The 16,516-nt window shown below is 41.1% G+C and overlaps 2 protein-coding genes across 2 annotated transcripts; one reads left to right on the forward strand and one right to left on the reverse strand.

Annotated features, from left to right (window-relative positions):
• Positions 1-281: 281 nt before the first annotated feature.
• Positions 282-1,916, forward strand: LOC112898171 (WAS/WASL-interacting protein family member 3-like). The gene is made up of 3 exons (XM_025966552.1): positions 282-952; positions 1,413-1,431; positions 1,537-1,916. The coding sequence occupies exons 1-3, from the start codon at positions 282-284 to the stop codon at positions 1,603-1,605; spliced, it is 759 nt and encodes a 252-aa protein (XP_025822337.1). The 3' UTR covers positions 1,606-1,916.
• A 1,301-nt stretch (positions 1,917-3,217) lies between these two features.
• LOC112896562 (pre-mRNA-splicing factor ATP-dependent RNA helicase DEAH1) lies at positions 3,218-14,424 on the reverse strand. The gene is made up of 27 exons (XM_025964577.1): positions 14,069-14,424; positions 13,832-13,962; positions 13,533-13,736; positions 13,377-13,457; positions 13,181-13,267; positions 11,121-11,154; positions 10,988-11,042; positions 9,856-9,915; positions 9,682-9,753; positions 9,479-9,542; positions 8,866-8,945; positions 8,702-8,769; positions 8,519-8,576; positions 7,932-7,989; positions 7,786-7,848; positions 7,566-7,634; positions 7,092-7,181; positions 6,711-6,797; positions 6,494-6,609; positions 6,345-6,411; positions 5,222-6,262; positions 5,064-5,126; positions 4,123-4,246; positions 3,906-4,006; positions 3,724-3,786; positions 3,575-3,647; positions 3,218-3,487 (listed from the first exon to the last, which is right to left on the reverse strand). The coding sequence occupies exons 1-27, from the start codon at positions 14,166-14,168 to the stop codon at positions 3,441-3,443; spliced, it is 3,156 nt and encodes a 1,051-aa protein (XP_025820362.1). The 5' UTR covers positions 14,169-14,424; the 3' UTR covers positions 3,218-3,440.
• Between the last annotated feature and the right edge of the window lie 2,092 nt (positions 14,425-16,516).

Below are 16,516 nucleotides of genomic sequence, written 5' to 3' on the forward strand. Positions count from 1 at the left end.
TATCACAAAACCTAAATTTCATGATGGTGATTTTCGTATGGAGATATGACTACACCGTCATAAAATTTTTAATTTTCGTGAAGGTGCACCAAAACCCGCCACGAAAATGTATTTTTATAAAGGTGTTCACGAAAATTTACTATTTTCGTGATGTCGTCGTGTAAACCCTCGTGAAAATAAGCTATTCCCTCCACGAAAAAAGTTTGAGCGCCAAAATATTTTTTTTCTCGTTAGATTTTCCCTCTTCGCGCCAGATTTTTCCTCCACGCGCTCTTTTTTTCATGCACGCGCTCACCAGCAGCCGAGGACCCACTGTCAGAGACTTATTTGCGCCGGGCCGCTGTAAAAAAAACCCTAGCCTCATCCGCACCGCTTACCAGCCCGCCGCACCCCATCTCGTCAGCCCTGCCGCCAAAACCGCGCGCCACCCTCCCCCTCGTGCGGTCGCCTCCCCCTCGCGCGAGGCCGCCGCCAGAACCGCGAGCCCCACCCTCCTCGCGCCCCACAACCCCGCGAGGTCGCCTCGCCCTCGCGCGAGGCCGCCGCCGCCAATCGTGCCCACTCCCCCCCCCCCCCCCCCTCCCGGGCAACCTCCTCGCAGGTTCGGCCGGCCAGCATCACACGCCCGAAGGCCGCCGCCAGCCGCGCCGCCCGTCCTCGCGCCGGCGCCCGGCATCATCGTAGCGCGACGCGCCCGGCACTGCGTGTCCAAGGCCACCGCCAGACGCGCGCCGCCCGTCGTCACGCCCGCAGCCAGCCTCCTCACGCTCGCGGCCGCGGCCGCCACCACGCGCCTGAGGCTGCCGCCAGCCGCGTCCGGTCCACGCCACCACATCTTCCTCGACGCGCTGCTACACGTCAACGCCGGAGCTGAGCCCGTGGCGCCTTCTGTCGCGACCCTTGGAGCAGCCTGCCGCACCGTGGCCGATCTGCTTTGTTCAATCGGACTGAGGTAATTCTTGTTCGTTTTCTTCAGAAATCAGTACATGTTGTGCTCTACCAGTGAATGTGCGTTGTGGAAATTGAATGTTTATTTGATTATTAATTTGTTGCCAACCACTATAGCACTGTTAAGTTGAACTAGCCATGCTATAGCACTGCTGCTTGTTAAGCCTAATTAATGATTTCAGATGTCCATGTTATCGATAATAAGGGAATTGGTAAACATTACAGGTAATAAGGGAAATAGGTGTTGTAGTGTAGTGCTGCTTGTTATGGCTGTGATCTAAAATTAGTTTTGCAGTATCTCCGCCTCTAAAATTTGAGTATAAGAAGAGATGCTGCAGCTTCCTTTCCTTTTCATATGTTATAACTAATATGTTTTGGGTAAATCTGTAGCAAGTGCTGCTTGTACTAGGTTGATACTTGGGTCAGATTATTGCGATTCTAAATATTTTATCTTTCTAAATCAGAACCAAACGATGGAAGATGGTGAGTGGATGTATACTGGTTGGTCTCGTACGCAAGGTCCCTCTAATGACTGGATTGAAAACACTAACAGATTTTTGGATCATACCTTCTCTATGCCTAATATAGTTGAAGACGGAAGTGTCCTTGCGCTGTCATCGACTTGGTGCCCACACGAAGTTGCTTTGCGGCCGCTGATGCCAAGCCAGCTCCACCGCAAGACAAGAGGCACCCACCACACACGGTTTTTTTGGAGGGCGAAAGCATTGAGCAGCCAGTTCGAGCTTCAGAGTAGGAGCAGACTATGATGTGACTGAATGTTGATTTTAGATTGTGGCTCAATATGGAGCAAGATGATTAAATGTCTTTGTCAATGAGGTTGTGATTATTGTGTCAATTTGGGAATGTGAATATTGTAATTTTCTCAAATTTTTTATGTCAACTCAGTATGGCAAAAGAGATAGAGACTTCGATCAGTATTGAAAAAGAATGTCAATTCAGTTTGCCAATCTAAGTGTCTGCATTCTAACAGACTTTCAGAGAACATTTCTTTTTTGGTTTCATCACTGATATCTTCTCTTGACAACATCAGCTACATGCTCTCAAATTGACAATATTAAGTAATCTCTAATCACAATACTACAATAATTACAGTTCACAAAACTTCAGTGATTGACATTCAATATTTACTAACAATCTCAATTCACCAGTTTGATAACAGAGTTCAGTATGGCAATTCGGAAGCTGCCCCTTGTATTGCGGTGGATCAGGCTTGGCAGCAGCAGCCACTGGCAGCCGCGCGCTGGCACGAAGATGATGACGGTGGCCCTGAACCAGGAGCTGCGGAACTGCGGAACCCGTCGCCGTCGCCCTCGACCTCCACCCCAGGGGCAGCTGGGCTACTGCGCTTGTGAGGATGCATGGACGAGGAATGGGAGGAGGAGAGCCGCGGCGGAGGAGCCTTCCTCTGGAACCTGCTCCACCCACGACCGCAGCCAGAGGCCGGCGGTGGCCTGGATCCAGAAGCGCAGCCACAGCCCACCGATCCTCTGCCCGACCTCGGAGAAGAAGCCATCGGTCCACTCGGCCGTCGTCTCGGACGGCAGCGCGCCGGTGCCGGCCAGGGCGGCAGGGGACTGGGGTGGCGCTACTCCGACGGCGCGGCTACGGGTTGGCCGCCATGGCGGCACGGTGGGGAGACGTGTTGGAGGCGGCGATGGGGGGGCGCGGTGGGGAGGAGAGCGAACGTCCTCGCGCGGCGGAGCCAGTCACGAGGAGGACGGCGGAGCGAGGCGGAGGCCGGCGCGAGGGGAAGCGCGTGGGATGGCGGCTCGGGAGAGAGAGAATCGTGGTTGGCGCAGGGTGGGAGTTTGCGGCAGGATTGACGCGCGGGTGGAGGGGTCGGTCGATATTATGGCGATTAGTTTTGTTAGTAGTAGAGATATATATACGGAGAGATAAGAGACAAAATAGATTATACTTAGATGGGACAAAAGTTGGATACCATGAAGATATATCTAGATATAATATTTATTTATCTAGAGATAGTATTTGTTTAGATATAATATTTATTTATCTAGATATAGTATTTATTTAGAGACATAGCAAAAGCTATACATCTAGATTTGACAAAACAATCTATATTTAAAACAACGGAGGGAGTAGCATATTACAGTATATCCGTTAGTAGCACGGGGGAACATCCATAACTATAACAATATATCTTAGCGGTTAATCCTAACAAATATCTGTCGTGCCGGATCCTCACATAAAATGCTCCATCTAGGTTTCATCCTTGCAACTGACGCAGTAAGCACAACTCTCCACCAACAAATCAAACTGATACGTAAACTATAGCCGTGCACATGCATGACTTCATGTCAAAATTTTACATGAGCAATCAGTTACTCTGAAACCTAATTTCGATCATGATAGTGACAGCAACTATCCTATATACATCTTCACTCTAAGTCTGAAGCTCCTAGGCTCTAGAAACAATTATACAACATTCAATGAAATGCCACGAGTCCTGGCTACAATGCAGCTTTTCCTTGGCCTTTTGGTAACTTCTTTGTTCCAGCTGAGGAAAAAGAAGTAGGTAAGTTAAAGCGTATGCAACTAATAAAAACTAGCTTGAGCGATTAATGGCATCACAATCGACACTTACTGTCATCTACATCCTTTAGTTGGTAATAGTGTGGTGCTATCTCTACCAGCCATTCAGGCTTCAGTTCCGTCACCTGCACAACCAGTGTTTCACAATGATTCACAAGAAATTCTACTTCAGGTATTAATCACATTTTTAACAGAGCATACCTGGCGCATAAACTCTTTCGTTGTGAGAACTAATTCGTGGTATACTACCCACCGTGGACGTATCTGCAAAATAAACATGTAACACGAGAGATCAAAACTAAAACTTGCACAACATAAGGCGGTACTAAAGAATATTCTGAACAGAATAAAAAATGAGGCAATCAATAATCAAAAGAACTTGCCTCCGCTAGTCCCGAACTAGGATGAATATGTACGGTCTGAGGATTCTTGACAGTCTTATATGAACCATCCCTCTGCAACCGGGCAGAATGATGGAAGAAACCTACAGCAAACAAGTAAAGAATATTATGATGAAATTCTCAGCATGTTTGAACACGAAGCAATTGCATCACTGTTGCAGTGTTGCCTAGCACTGAAGAACACCCAAAAGGCCGAGACCTGAAGTTATAGCCTTTTTAATAGCATCCAAGTCACTGGTATTTGAGCAAATCTCAATCTCAACTCTTTCCATAAGCCCCTCTAGTTGATCCCGAATATCTCTTGCCCTCTTCATGCTGCGCACCTGAATTATTCAAGGATAGTTTTACCATATAAATTTGCAGAATCGATGATCAACAGATAGCAGAAATGAATTCCGTGACAAGGCCCATAGCTAAAACGAAGAGCTGTCTCCAGTGGATGCTTGGACTACTACCTAAGATGGATTTATATAAAAATAAATATAAGATCTTCACGATACAATATTACGCAACCCCTGGCAGATTCTACTATTGTCCCAGCACAATTTATAGAATTTCACGTTGGCATTTGGGTATAAAGGTTTCCAAATATATAATATACATGACTATTAAATACAATTCTCATGGTAATTAATGTTTATGGCCCATGATACATATTGGGAACAGATGTATTCATACAAATATAATCAAAATTCACCATTGTATTACATGACAACCTGGAGAAAAGTGCACTAATAACAAGAGGATGTAAACAGCATATAACTGTTGAGGTAGTTAGGGAACAAAAAAGAATTACTAACTGGAGGTCACCAGAATTTTTGGGTACAGCAAATAAATCCACTAGCCTCAGGATTTTTTCAAGGGATAACTTTCAAATGAATAATAAACTAACAGCAGGTTTTTCTCAAGGGGCAAACATTCAAATTTGGATTTTTTTGTATCTTTGTATTTCAGATATACTTCATTTAAATGTGAATGTCTAGCTCATCCCCACCGCTTTTCATTTCTTATATACAAATCCACCTCATAGGAATAAGAAAATTAAATATTACAAAAGAGGACATTCACTTGCTGGTCAGATATCGAGACCCTTTTTCATGCCAAGAAATTAACCAAGGATAATAAAGAGAAAGCAGGTACCTGTATATAGTTTTCATAACACCACTGAGTTGAATAGTCTGTTTCTTTCCATGAGTTATAAACCTGAAAGAAAATAAGAAATTAGCACTGACTGCTTAAACTCAAAAAAATATAAAGGTGCTATAAGATTATAAAAGGAAAAGGATAGTGAATCATACATTTAGTAGTGCTATATGGTCCCCAACATTGCCAGTGTGGAAGTTCAACCTTGCATTATCCGCATGAACTTGTTTGTCTTTCGGACGATAAAATATAGAATTGCCAATTGACAACATGGAGGCAATGGAGATCACCTCATCAGAACACTTATATTTCTCTGAAGCTACTATCATCTTCGACAGCATAGGATCTAATGGAAATTCTGCCATTCTTCTTCCAGTCTTGGTCAACTCTCCACGACTGTTGAGTGCACTGAGAGCAAAAAGTTGTTCCAGGGCCTTTAATAGGGCTTCTGATGGAGGTGGATCCATAAAGTCAAAGTTAACCAAGTCATGAATACCAAGACTCTTGAGAGTAAGCACGACATTGGCAAGGTTGGTTCGTTGGATCTCCGGAACAGTATTATCTTCAAGGTCATGCATGTAGTTATAACTTGTGTATAGGCGGAAGCATTTTCCGGGTCCAGTCCGTCCAGATCTTCCTGCTCTCTGATTTGCTGACGCTTTTGAGATAGGATTAATAAGCAGAGATTCCATTCCCGTGCGGGGATTGTATGATTTGATCTTACAAAAGCCTGGATCAATAACATACTTTATACCATCAATGGTTAATGAAGTCTCTGCTATATTAGTGGCCAGAACCACCTTTCGAGCACCCTCAGGGGTTGGCTCAAATATCTTAGCTTGCAGCTCAGTAGGTAGATTTGCATAAATTGGACATATAATCAATTCTGAAATTTTGGTGCCTAAGCCCCTTGTTCTGTGTTTAAGGATTTCATCTACTGTTTCAATTTCCTCCTGCCCTGTAAGGAATACCAGGATATCTCCTGGGGGCTGTGTCACGTGTATCTGTAAAACAGTGACAATTGCTGCATCTATGTAATCAGCTTCAGGAGCTTTTGTGTAATGAATTTCAACTGGGTATCGCCTCCCAGGTATCTTGAAAATAGGAGCTGAATCAAAGTAGTCACTAAATTTTTCTGCATCAAGGGTGGCACTTGAAATGAGCAGCTTCAGGTCTGGCCGAAAACGAGAAATATCCTGAAGGCAGTAAAAGCATATTATGTACATGAGGCATTGAATTTGTATCTTTGCGAAACATTCATACATCAAGCTAGCTAACCTTCACCAAACCAAATAAGATATCCGTGGAGAGTGTACGCTCATGAGCCTCATCAACCATGACAACACTAGAGCACAAATAAATAAATAGCGATTAGAAACTTCTGTGAAATTCTGGGGCAACAATACACTGGTTTCATAAACGGATACCTATAGCTGGCCAAATCTGGCTCACCAAGAAACTCCCTTAGAAGCATTCCATCAGTCATGTACTTAATAATTGTTTTCTCTGAAGTACAATCTTCAAACCTTATAGAGTAACCGACCTATACAGTAGTTAGTTAACACAAGTTTCAGATGATATAAATGAAAACATTACTGTTTTGCACAATATGGCATTGGAATTATGAAAATAAAAGAACCAAACCTCATGTCCCAGTTTAACACCCATCTCTTGAGACACCCTTGCTGCAACACTCATTGCAGCCACTCGACGAGGTTGAGTACATGCGACCTGCACAAAATTAAGCGGCTTGAGACTCGAGTACATGGCTGTTAGAAGCCAAAAAATTAGGAGAAGAAACATCAAGGCCTAAACCTACTTCATATTCATAGAAGTGGAGCTCAGAAAGTTACTAGGAAAAAGGCCATACAGATGCTCTTTTATATTTGTGCATTAGACTTAGACCAACCAAAACTATTCCTAAAATGGTGTATATACATTATCAGACAATGCAATGACACTTTAAGCGAATCTGCTGGAGCTTAAGGATGAAATGCAGAGTAGTGGAGCTTATGGATTTCGTACCTTTCCTTTCGCAGTATACCCAGCCTCATGAAGGTACTGGGGTATTTGTGTTGTTTTACCAGACCCAGTTTCACCCACTATGACAATTACCTTCATAGTAGAGAACAAAGGTTGTCAGAAAGTCAACTCGAGTAAAAAATTCTATAGCTATATGAATGTATATAGTGGACCAGATTGATATTTGGCAGAATGTCAAAAGAACAGCTCTAAATCTTGGCCAGATCATTAACTCAATTTACAGACAGTCCAACTCGATTGCATCTCTCCTAGTCATATGTACTTGTATATGTCCTTTAATCGTAAAGTATCATCTTTGACCAATTAACATAAATTATTTTTTAATATGCAACACACATATTACATTTGGACTATATTTAAATGATTTCAGTGTAAGGTTAAAAAATTTATATTTGCTGAAATAAATGCAAGCGAAGAAAATGTGATCATCAAACAAAAGGTTAAAAGCAATGCAACCTGATACTCTTCTACAGCCTTGAGCAGCTCATCTCTAAATTTGTAAATTGGAAGAGTCTTCCGCTCATCCTAATTCAGAAAAGTAGCATTGTTAATATAGAAAATGATAATAAACATCTCTCAAGACAGCTCTGTACATGTTCTATACTTTTATCACAGGGAACAAAAAACAGGCTATGCATTTCATCTTTCATAAAGTCTGACCAGTGACCACACTCACCTGGAGCTCCCTTTTCAAAATATCTTTTGCATCAATGTCCTCTTGATCTGAATCGTCTTCAGGCTAGAATAGGAAATTTTAGAAAGAAGACAATACCTCAAAGACATAATGTTAAACAAGGAAACAAACAGCATTTAACTGATTACCTGGGTTCCTTCTATGACCGATGATTTAACAAAATCAATGCTATCTTCAAATACATACCTAAGAAGTTATAAAAGTAATGAGAAGAAAGCAATTGCTAGAATCATTTTTGCATCAGATACAAAAGAAACTTACTGCTGCGTGCTGACCAAGGTTTTCGTTTTCAAGAAAATTTGGACTCACAAAGATTTCTAGGTAAGTAGCAAACAGCATCCTATCCAAGTAGCACTAGTCCCTGAACAAATATAACTTGATTATGATTGTCAACTACCCAATTCTCATGACTTTGTGGCATGTCCACCCAGGCTCCAATATATGACCCCTCTTGGTAACGTCTAAGATTATAGCACAACTCTTTGAAATGCATATCATCACCAGATGGCTACAGAATGTGACCCAAAAGCGATTATGAAGACACTTCCACTCACAACACACCCCACCAACCAATAAAAGTGAGGCAGCCCTTTAGGAGGCTAGATTTTTACATACAATGGAGATGGTATCAAGATAGATGGTTTTCTTTAGTGGCACAGACACACAGCTAGTAAACTTAGCTGATGAAGACAAAGAAACAAAAAGAGTAACTTACTGATAGTCATCAGAAGACCGCTTCCTATCTTTGGAACCAAATTGCAATTTGGATTTTCCTGGAACAAGTCCATAGTTTTGCTCCATGTCAGTCTCTTGTCAAATAAATAACAAAGATCATAGGTAATGGTTAAAGAGTACATGCAGAAAGATTGAAGATTCTTTTAGATATATATGGCATTACCTATTTGGTGTTCCTCCCACGCTTCCTGTTCAGCAAAAGGATTCATCTTATCCTTGGCCTCAGGATCTCTGCTTATCCATGAAATTACATCAGGATCCACGATAACACTGGGAAGTTGCATGCAATCTTGTACATAAGACCATATAAAGTAATAGTAAACTTACTTGTACCGCTGCATGGCCACAGAGAATCTCTTTTCTTGATTGACATTTTCACCCATGTCATAAGCTTCAGGCATTTTGTACTGAAATTTATGCGTATAAAGTCATTAATATTTAAGACATTTTTAGGAGGCAATGCTCAAACAGTACTACAGTAGAACTATCTAGCAAACATGAAAGCTAAGAAAGTCAACACAGATTCTAACAGTGCCTCCAAGGCATGAATGAAGGTAAATAATAAGCAAACTTTCAAAGGAGAATTCATAAGGTTAAATTCCGATCGTTATTGTAGATGGAACAAAAGGAATATTGCATCATGGATAACTCAATTACTGATGCCAAGAAAACATTGTATGGGATAGGTTACTGTACAACAAATGGTTAATATTCAAGCATTCGATATTTCACCGATAATAAGGTGATTATCACTGACAAACAATTGAAATAAAAGTAGTTTCGGACAGAAAACAACCAAGATATATTGTTTCTCAACGGCACAGCCAGTAGAGCAACAGAATTTGGAATGCTTGAATGCACATCAAATAATCAAATGTGACCATATGTCAAAACAAATATTTTATGACATGAGTGAATCAATCCAGGAAGAAAAACATACCTCACCAACATCATCAGCACTCTCAACATGCTCCTTGACAAGATCAAAGATCTTCTTCTTGTATCTACACAAACAAACCATTTCATGTCAGGGTTTACTTGTGCATGCACAGTCTAAACATGTATGCATACAGCTAATCAAACGGAATAAAAGTTAATTGGCTTCAGAGAATCATTTCCATAGGACTTAGTTTGAGTCATTACCTCAACTCCTTTTCTTCTGCGTCAGTTAGTTTCACATCCTGAAAAATGTACTCATGGTCCAGAATTTCATCGCTGAATAACATCACAAAACTAATGTTTACTATACGCGCAAATCAACATATGGACACAAAAATCTACAGCAAAGAACCTATATTAGAAGTGGCTTGTACTGACCGAATTTCTTCAATTTTTTTGTCCCTTCGCTTTTGCAAATACGCTTGCCTTGAGAATTTTCTGCACATTGATTTAACCAGAAAGACATTACAAAGTGATCATTACAAAGTACGACTAAAACCTTTTTGATGTTGTAACTTAAGCCTTCTTTCTACTTAAGTAGACAAGGGGATAAAGCAAACGTCTAGATAAAAGGAAATAACTACTCCCTCCATCCTTTAATATTTTATGATTTGAGCTAACCAACATCAAATATTAGAGAATGGAGGTATAAGACGTTGTTACCTGAACAATAAAAGAATACTATTTAGAGAAAGCAGCAAAATAATTAAATTTCCAAGAGAAAGCAGTTCATGTTCATCTAAACTGGAAGTCTGCTAAAACTATTTCCTTCTAGTGGTCAAAAAGCAAGCGTGTCAAACTTCTATGGAAACATTAACAAACTTAGGCTAGCTCGGTGGGAGTTATTCAATATCTGAATCTAGTCACAAACATCTGCAGTAAAGAATCAAAATTGTTTCCCCATTATACTATAGTTTATAAAAAGTAAGCTGGACGTAAGGAAAATATAGTATGATCGATAGAATGCAAGTAGTTGACTTGCATAAACCAATGAGTTGGAACTAAGGCTAGCTCGGTGAGATGTATTTATGTCCACCCCACCATCCATGGTGGAGTCCTCTTTAACTCTTATTGGTGCCAATTGCTTCTTAAATGAAATTACATCTAGTTCCATCGAGGTTGGTTGAGTTTTTTTAATCTGAAAGAATGAGTTCATTCAAAGTTGAAACTGCTATAAAAATATGAAAAATTTGGACAGTTGCACTCATAACACAACACTCTGGATAAATTATGTTCTGTCACAAGGTAATACAATTTCTTGCATTATTGTTGCATTGCTTATTCTCTTTCCGAACTTGAAAGTGAATTTCACTATTACGTGGCAATTATTTATGGTAACAAGGTTTCTCGTTATTGTAATGAATGAAGTGTAAATGACAAGTAGCTTTCTTCCATGTCCGAGAAAATAAAATGAACCAAAAGTAAAGCAAGCTTGGATAAGCCATTGGTAAGACAACAAAAGATAGTTTTAATAGTAACTGAAAACCAATTGAAGATGCAAAGCAAAAACCTCAGATCTGATGTGTCATTCTTGTCCATTGCTTGAGATCTTCTATTAAGCTCCTCTGCCAATGACCTTGTATCAATAAAGTTTCACAAAGATAATAACTAAGCAGACGTGTAAACTATACAAGTAATCAGACCTTGTTCTTCCTTAGATAATTGTCGCTCCATCAACTGAAGAAGACAAACCAAGTAACAAAGCATCAGTTCAAAACTTCATATCAAATAATATGTTTACAAAGAAATAAAACAAGGACAGAGAACAATGTTCTGTGATAGATTTATCTAGTCAACGAGTAACGCATGAACCATGACCAACCATCAGAAGTCAACTTTCACATAATTATAAACAAGGGATGTCACCAGACCAAAGTGAATGTTATCCAGATATATTGGTTTGACACAAAGGTGAACTCAATGTTTATCCATTTTTATGGTCAAGCCCTTATGGTTTATAATTTTTAGCATTGGCCTACAAAAAGGCGACATGTCCAGCAACTGAGTGTAGCAGAGATGCGTATGCTGAGTTGGTTCTGCGGGCATACAAGAAGGGATAGAGTCCGGAATGAAGAGATTCGAGATAGGGTCGGGGTGGCACCTATCGAGGAGAAATTGATTCAACATCGGTTGAGATGGTTTGGACATGTACAACGGAGACCTCCCGAGGCGCCGGTGCGTAGTGGAGTTTTAAAGCGGGGCAATAATGTAAGGAGAGGTAGAGGTAGACCTAGACTAACTTGGGACGAGACGGTCAAGAGAGACCTTAAGGAGTGGAATATCGCTAAGGAATTAGCTATGGATAGGAGCGCTTGGAGATTAGCAATTAACGTACCTGAACCGTGACCTTTGTTACTTTTTGTTTAACCCCTAACTCTTCCTTTGGCTTGTACCCTTTTTGTGTTTCTTATTCTTGTTTTCTGTGGGTTTCATCTCTAGCCTGCCCCAACTTGCTTGGGACAAAAGGCTAAGTTGTTGTTGTTGTTGTTGGCGGCGGCCACAACTTACTACTTTCCCTTATTATTTACCAGAGTAGATGGAGATGAAATCATGAAATAGCTCGATTAAATTTACTGGCAGGTGCATCAAGCAATACATTGATATTAAACTAGAAATGGTGAGACCAAAGAAAATGTACAAGGTTGACGAATCACAATAGAGAGCTATCCCCCATGAAGTAACAACGAAAGTGTTAATAGTAGACTTTTCTTCTTAATATAATGATACGCAGCTTTCCTGCTTGTTCGAGAAAAAAGGTGTTAATAGTAGACTAGCTTCCGCAAGGACAACTGACTGTACTTAGTGCAAGACTTCAGAAACAACACAAAAAAATTCTTTGCAGGAGCAAAGTGAAACTAGCGTCAAGCTATGTACAGCTCTAGGATAGTTAGAGAGTTAAACCAAAAGGCACATCCAAATCCGAAATCATAATCTTTTCAGTCAAGCAAGTCATATCACTAGCTGTTGTCCAGCTATTCATTTTTCAGAAAAAATGTACAAACAGGATTTCAAAACCAGCAGGAATGTACAGAATCGTTAGCAAGAAATCTATGCTTGGAAAATGGAATACTTGTATCCGAAGAACCTCTGGCATAAAACAGATAATTAAAAGAAGGGACTAATATCCAGATCCAGCTGGACAAATAGTTCACCCTTCTTGATGTGAAGGAACAATCAATTACAAATCAAACCTTGCTAACAAGACAGCTACTTTCTAGAAAAACTAAAAAATAAAGGATAAACCATGAACATTGTAAACATAATGGCTGGAATGGCTTTGAGATGTATCACTGTTTCTCAGCTTGTAACGTTAGACTAATATCCGTATTCTAGGGCGCCAAAGCAAACTTTCAATCTATGAATTAAATTTAACTGATAGATTACTACCACTAGATGGCAGGATGAAGGGAAAAGGACAGCTTAGTTATATGAATTTCTTTTGTAGTAAAGCTCAGTAAAGCAGAAAGGTGTCCCGAACCTTGATATATAAACTAAATGGTATTCCCACAATTGGAGCATCGAAACATCAACACTCAGAATGTTGATCAAAACACATATTTAGCAATCAAGAGCCTGCCATATTTAGGTTTTATGTTCTCCTGTGTAACATTCGAAATATATACTTTAAATCTATGACCAGAATTTTTGTTCTCCAAAAGAAACAGAGGCAGGGCAAGAAGTATCAGCTACAATGGATAATTACCTTTCGTGTGTTCGCTGCATCTTTTTCTCTCATGTTCTTTTCTAACTGGGCCCTTGCCTGTTGATCTCTTATCCTTTCTTTCTCTTCCTACAAGGCATTGAACATTCAAACAGATTCAAGAGTACATCCCAGCTGACAAACCATATTTCCCTATTCTAATATACAACTAAATATTAGCCCTAAGAAGAAGACATACATCAGAGTTGTCGTGATCTTCTTCATCCTCCTCTTCTGTTCGCCTCCGCACATTCCTTCCAGAATCCTTTGCTACTTTTTCCTACAACATCTTCAATTTAAGTAACTGTATATAAAAGCTGCACGAAAAAGGTGGTGGGTACCACTTAGGCCATACATCTTCATCGTCGTCGTCGTCCCCACCATCTTGGTCTGCTTTCCTCCTGAAATGCTTCCGACTCTTAGATGATGGGATTGTTGAGCTCTTTCGACTCGTCGATGTTTGGTTGTCAGCATCGTTGTCATCCTCATCGGCCAACAGCTTGTAAGTACTCTGTTTCTGGACAAGCTTTGCTGCCTCCCTCTCCTGCTTCTGGTAATTCTGGAACAAACAAAAAGAAGCATTTTATCCGCGAACAAGGAACCATCGCATTATGAGATGGAACGAACCATGTAAGCAGGGTAATCGAAACTTACACTGATGCCACTAGCCCTGCGGGGAACCTTGGTGTAGATGTCCGCTGCGAAGGTGCGGGTCTCCGTGGACGAGGTAAACCCGAACTCGACTAACTTGCCCACGAGGTCGCCGGTGGAAGAGCACTCCTTCGCTGCAGGCGCGCACGCATGTGATCTCATATTCAGGACAGCAACAAGTTGAATGGGAACAGAATCGAGCAGCAGGAAACGAAATTCAGTTCGAAGAAGGGCGCATACCGAGCCTGATGACGTACTGGACGACGACGCTTTTGGAGTATCCCAGGAGGGTCATGAGCTTATCGGAGACCCACTCCCTGAGCTGCCCATCGCTCGCCATGCCCTACCCCCTCCGTCCGCCTCCTCGAACCGGACGAACGGAGCGGGATGGGAGTGGGGACCGAGAGTTGAGCTAGGGTTTGGCAGGCACGGCAGCGGGAGGCTGACGAGGCACACGCGACGGCGGCCGCGGGGGCGAGGGCGGAGTCAGAGCTAGAAGACGCGGGGCGGGACCAGGAGATTTGGGGGCGACGGGGACGGACGAGGCACACGCGACGGCGACGGCGGCGGCGGCGTTGGGGCCGTGGCGTGGGTTCGAGACGTGTTTGAGAACTGAGAAGTCGGTGGGCCGGGGCATTCCGGTTCGGCCGAGGTGGGCCGGTATGCTGCTGAATCTTTCAACCCAATTCCGTGTTTCAGTCTTTCAACCCAATTCGAAAAAACTATATACCAACCCACGCTAATGGAATCGTATGCCAGAAACTTACTCCCTTCCAAAACGTTGGTCGTTTTGGCAAATATGCATCTAGATAATTAAATCTATACATCTAGTTTTACTTAAATAGTCTATAATTTAGAATGGAGGGAGTAGATCATAAGAGCAAGTACATTAAAGTGCGGTCTGATATAATGATGACACGTCATCTTAAGACGATTTAACAAACAACCTCTATAATAAATTATTTTTTAGTTGTCTTATAGTAGTATCTTAATATGTGGAATGAGAAAAAGAAATATTATAAGTACCATAGCAATAACAACTCGTACAATGGTGAGAAAGCGGTCATATAGTCCTTAATTTTAGCTTATGAGACGATTGTTTTGCGAAACAACTATTTTATTCTCTCTCCTCTCTCTCTCTCTCCTTCGTATCATAAAAATCCTATATGAATCTACGTGACAATGACAGAAAGGTAATTTCAAAATCTACAATTTTGCAGTTATCTCATAATAGAGGAAAAAAATCACCAACATAGGTTAATCTTAATCAAACAATCTAATAAAAATTGCGAAATAACTCCACTAAGTAGACATAACTAGAGCTCCACAACTCATATGAAGATGTAGCTTACCCTATGATGCTTATAAAAATTGTCAACAATTTTTTCTTATATCAAAGTGTCCAATTTAGTCATTAGGTTTGACTAAATTTCAAGATAACATATTTTATGGAGAATTACGATAATGAATATCTCTGACCTTAAATTCTATGAGAGTTTTCCTTACGGCTGCAGAAAAAACTCGAGTCCCCTACAGCTCATATGAAGGTTTATTTTTTTGGACCATTAATATCATGTAAAACTGTCATTAACGAAGGCTGCACATATATATTGACCCTGTTTTAAGAATGGCAACAAGAGCAAAACCTTAATCCTAGCCCTGGTGATGATGAACACCATTGTGCCCATATGCTAAAACATTTTAAAACAGTATGATATCTTTCTAGGCATGCTATATCTTGGGTTCCCTTGAAAATAGCAAGAGTAACAATGACGACGATGATACTAAGGATGACTTCTAGATCTGGTTGTTTTCCTTTTCGTTGTGTTGATGTCATTGTTGCTCCGACAACTGCTACCAAGCTGCACCATGATGAGCAACAAGGAAAAGCCCTCAAATGGAGAAAAATTGAGAAATAAAAGAAAGACCAACCAATTTATTTTGAGAGAGAAACGGCAAGAATGGATGATGACGTGCCTTATTTTCACCTTTCCTCACTTCTCTTGCTCTCCCTGCGTCTTCCTTTTGGTGCACCGCAAAAGGAGGTTGCGGCGCAGGTTAGGGACAAGGGGGCTTTAGGGTTTGGAATATGAAGAGGGCAGGTATAGTCGTCATGTTAAAAATCTAGCGGCAACCTTAACTCAATGATCCACACTACAAACAGGATTGCGAGTAGTCAAAAATGGAATGTATTTAATAAGCTCTATACAACCACCGTTTCCGATCGTCTACTCGAACAACGGACCAAAAGGTTAATTTTAGCTATCAACTTTACATGATCTCACATATAAAGTATATTTTACCATTTACACATTCTAGGTGCTACATTTAACTCGTAAGTTTTAGAAGACACATACAATCATGCTCGTGAATAGATAGAAACATAGGGTTATATCTATAAAAGATGATGCTTGGGCTCGGTTCGAGTCATCTAATCTTTCTAGGAGGTTATCTATAGATCTGCCAAGACACAAAGATTTTGTAGGAAAATTGCATATTGGTTCGAGGATTTCCTTTCAACAGCTCGATGAGCTTCCATGGCCATAGTTGTGGTAAAATTGCCGACGATTCTAGAGGTTAAGAGCTCAAGCAAGGTAGGGGAAAAGAGGACAGAGCAAGGGGACTTCGCAGGTGTGCTTATCGATGGCGTAGAGGGATGGCGGTGGCAAGAATTTGGCCGGGGCGGAG

This window comes from Panicum hallii, chromosome 6 (assembly GCF_002211085.1).
Source record: "Panicum hallii strain FIL2 chromosome 6, PHallii_v3.1, whole genome shotgun sequence".
Lineage (NCBI taxonomy): Eukaryota > Viridiplantae > Streptophyta > Magnoliopsida > Poales > Poaceae > Panicum > Panicum hallii.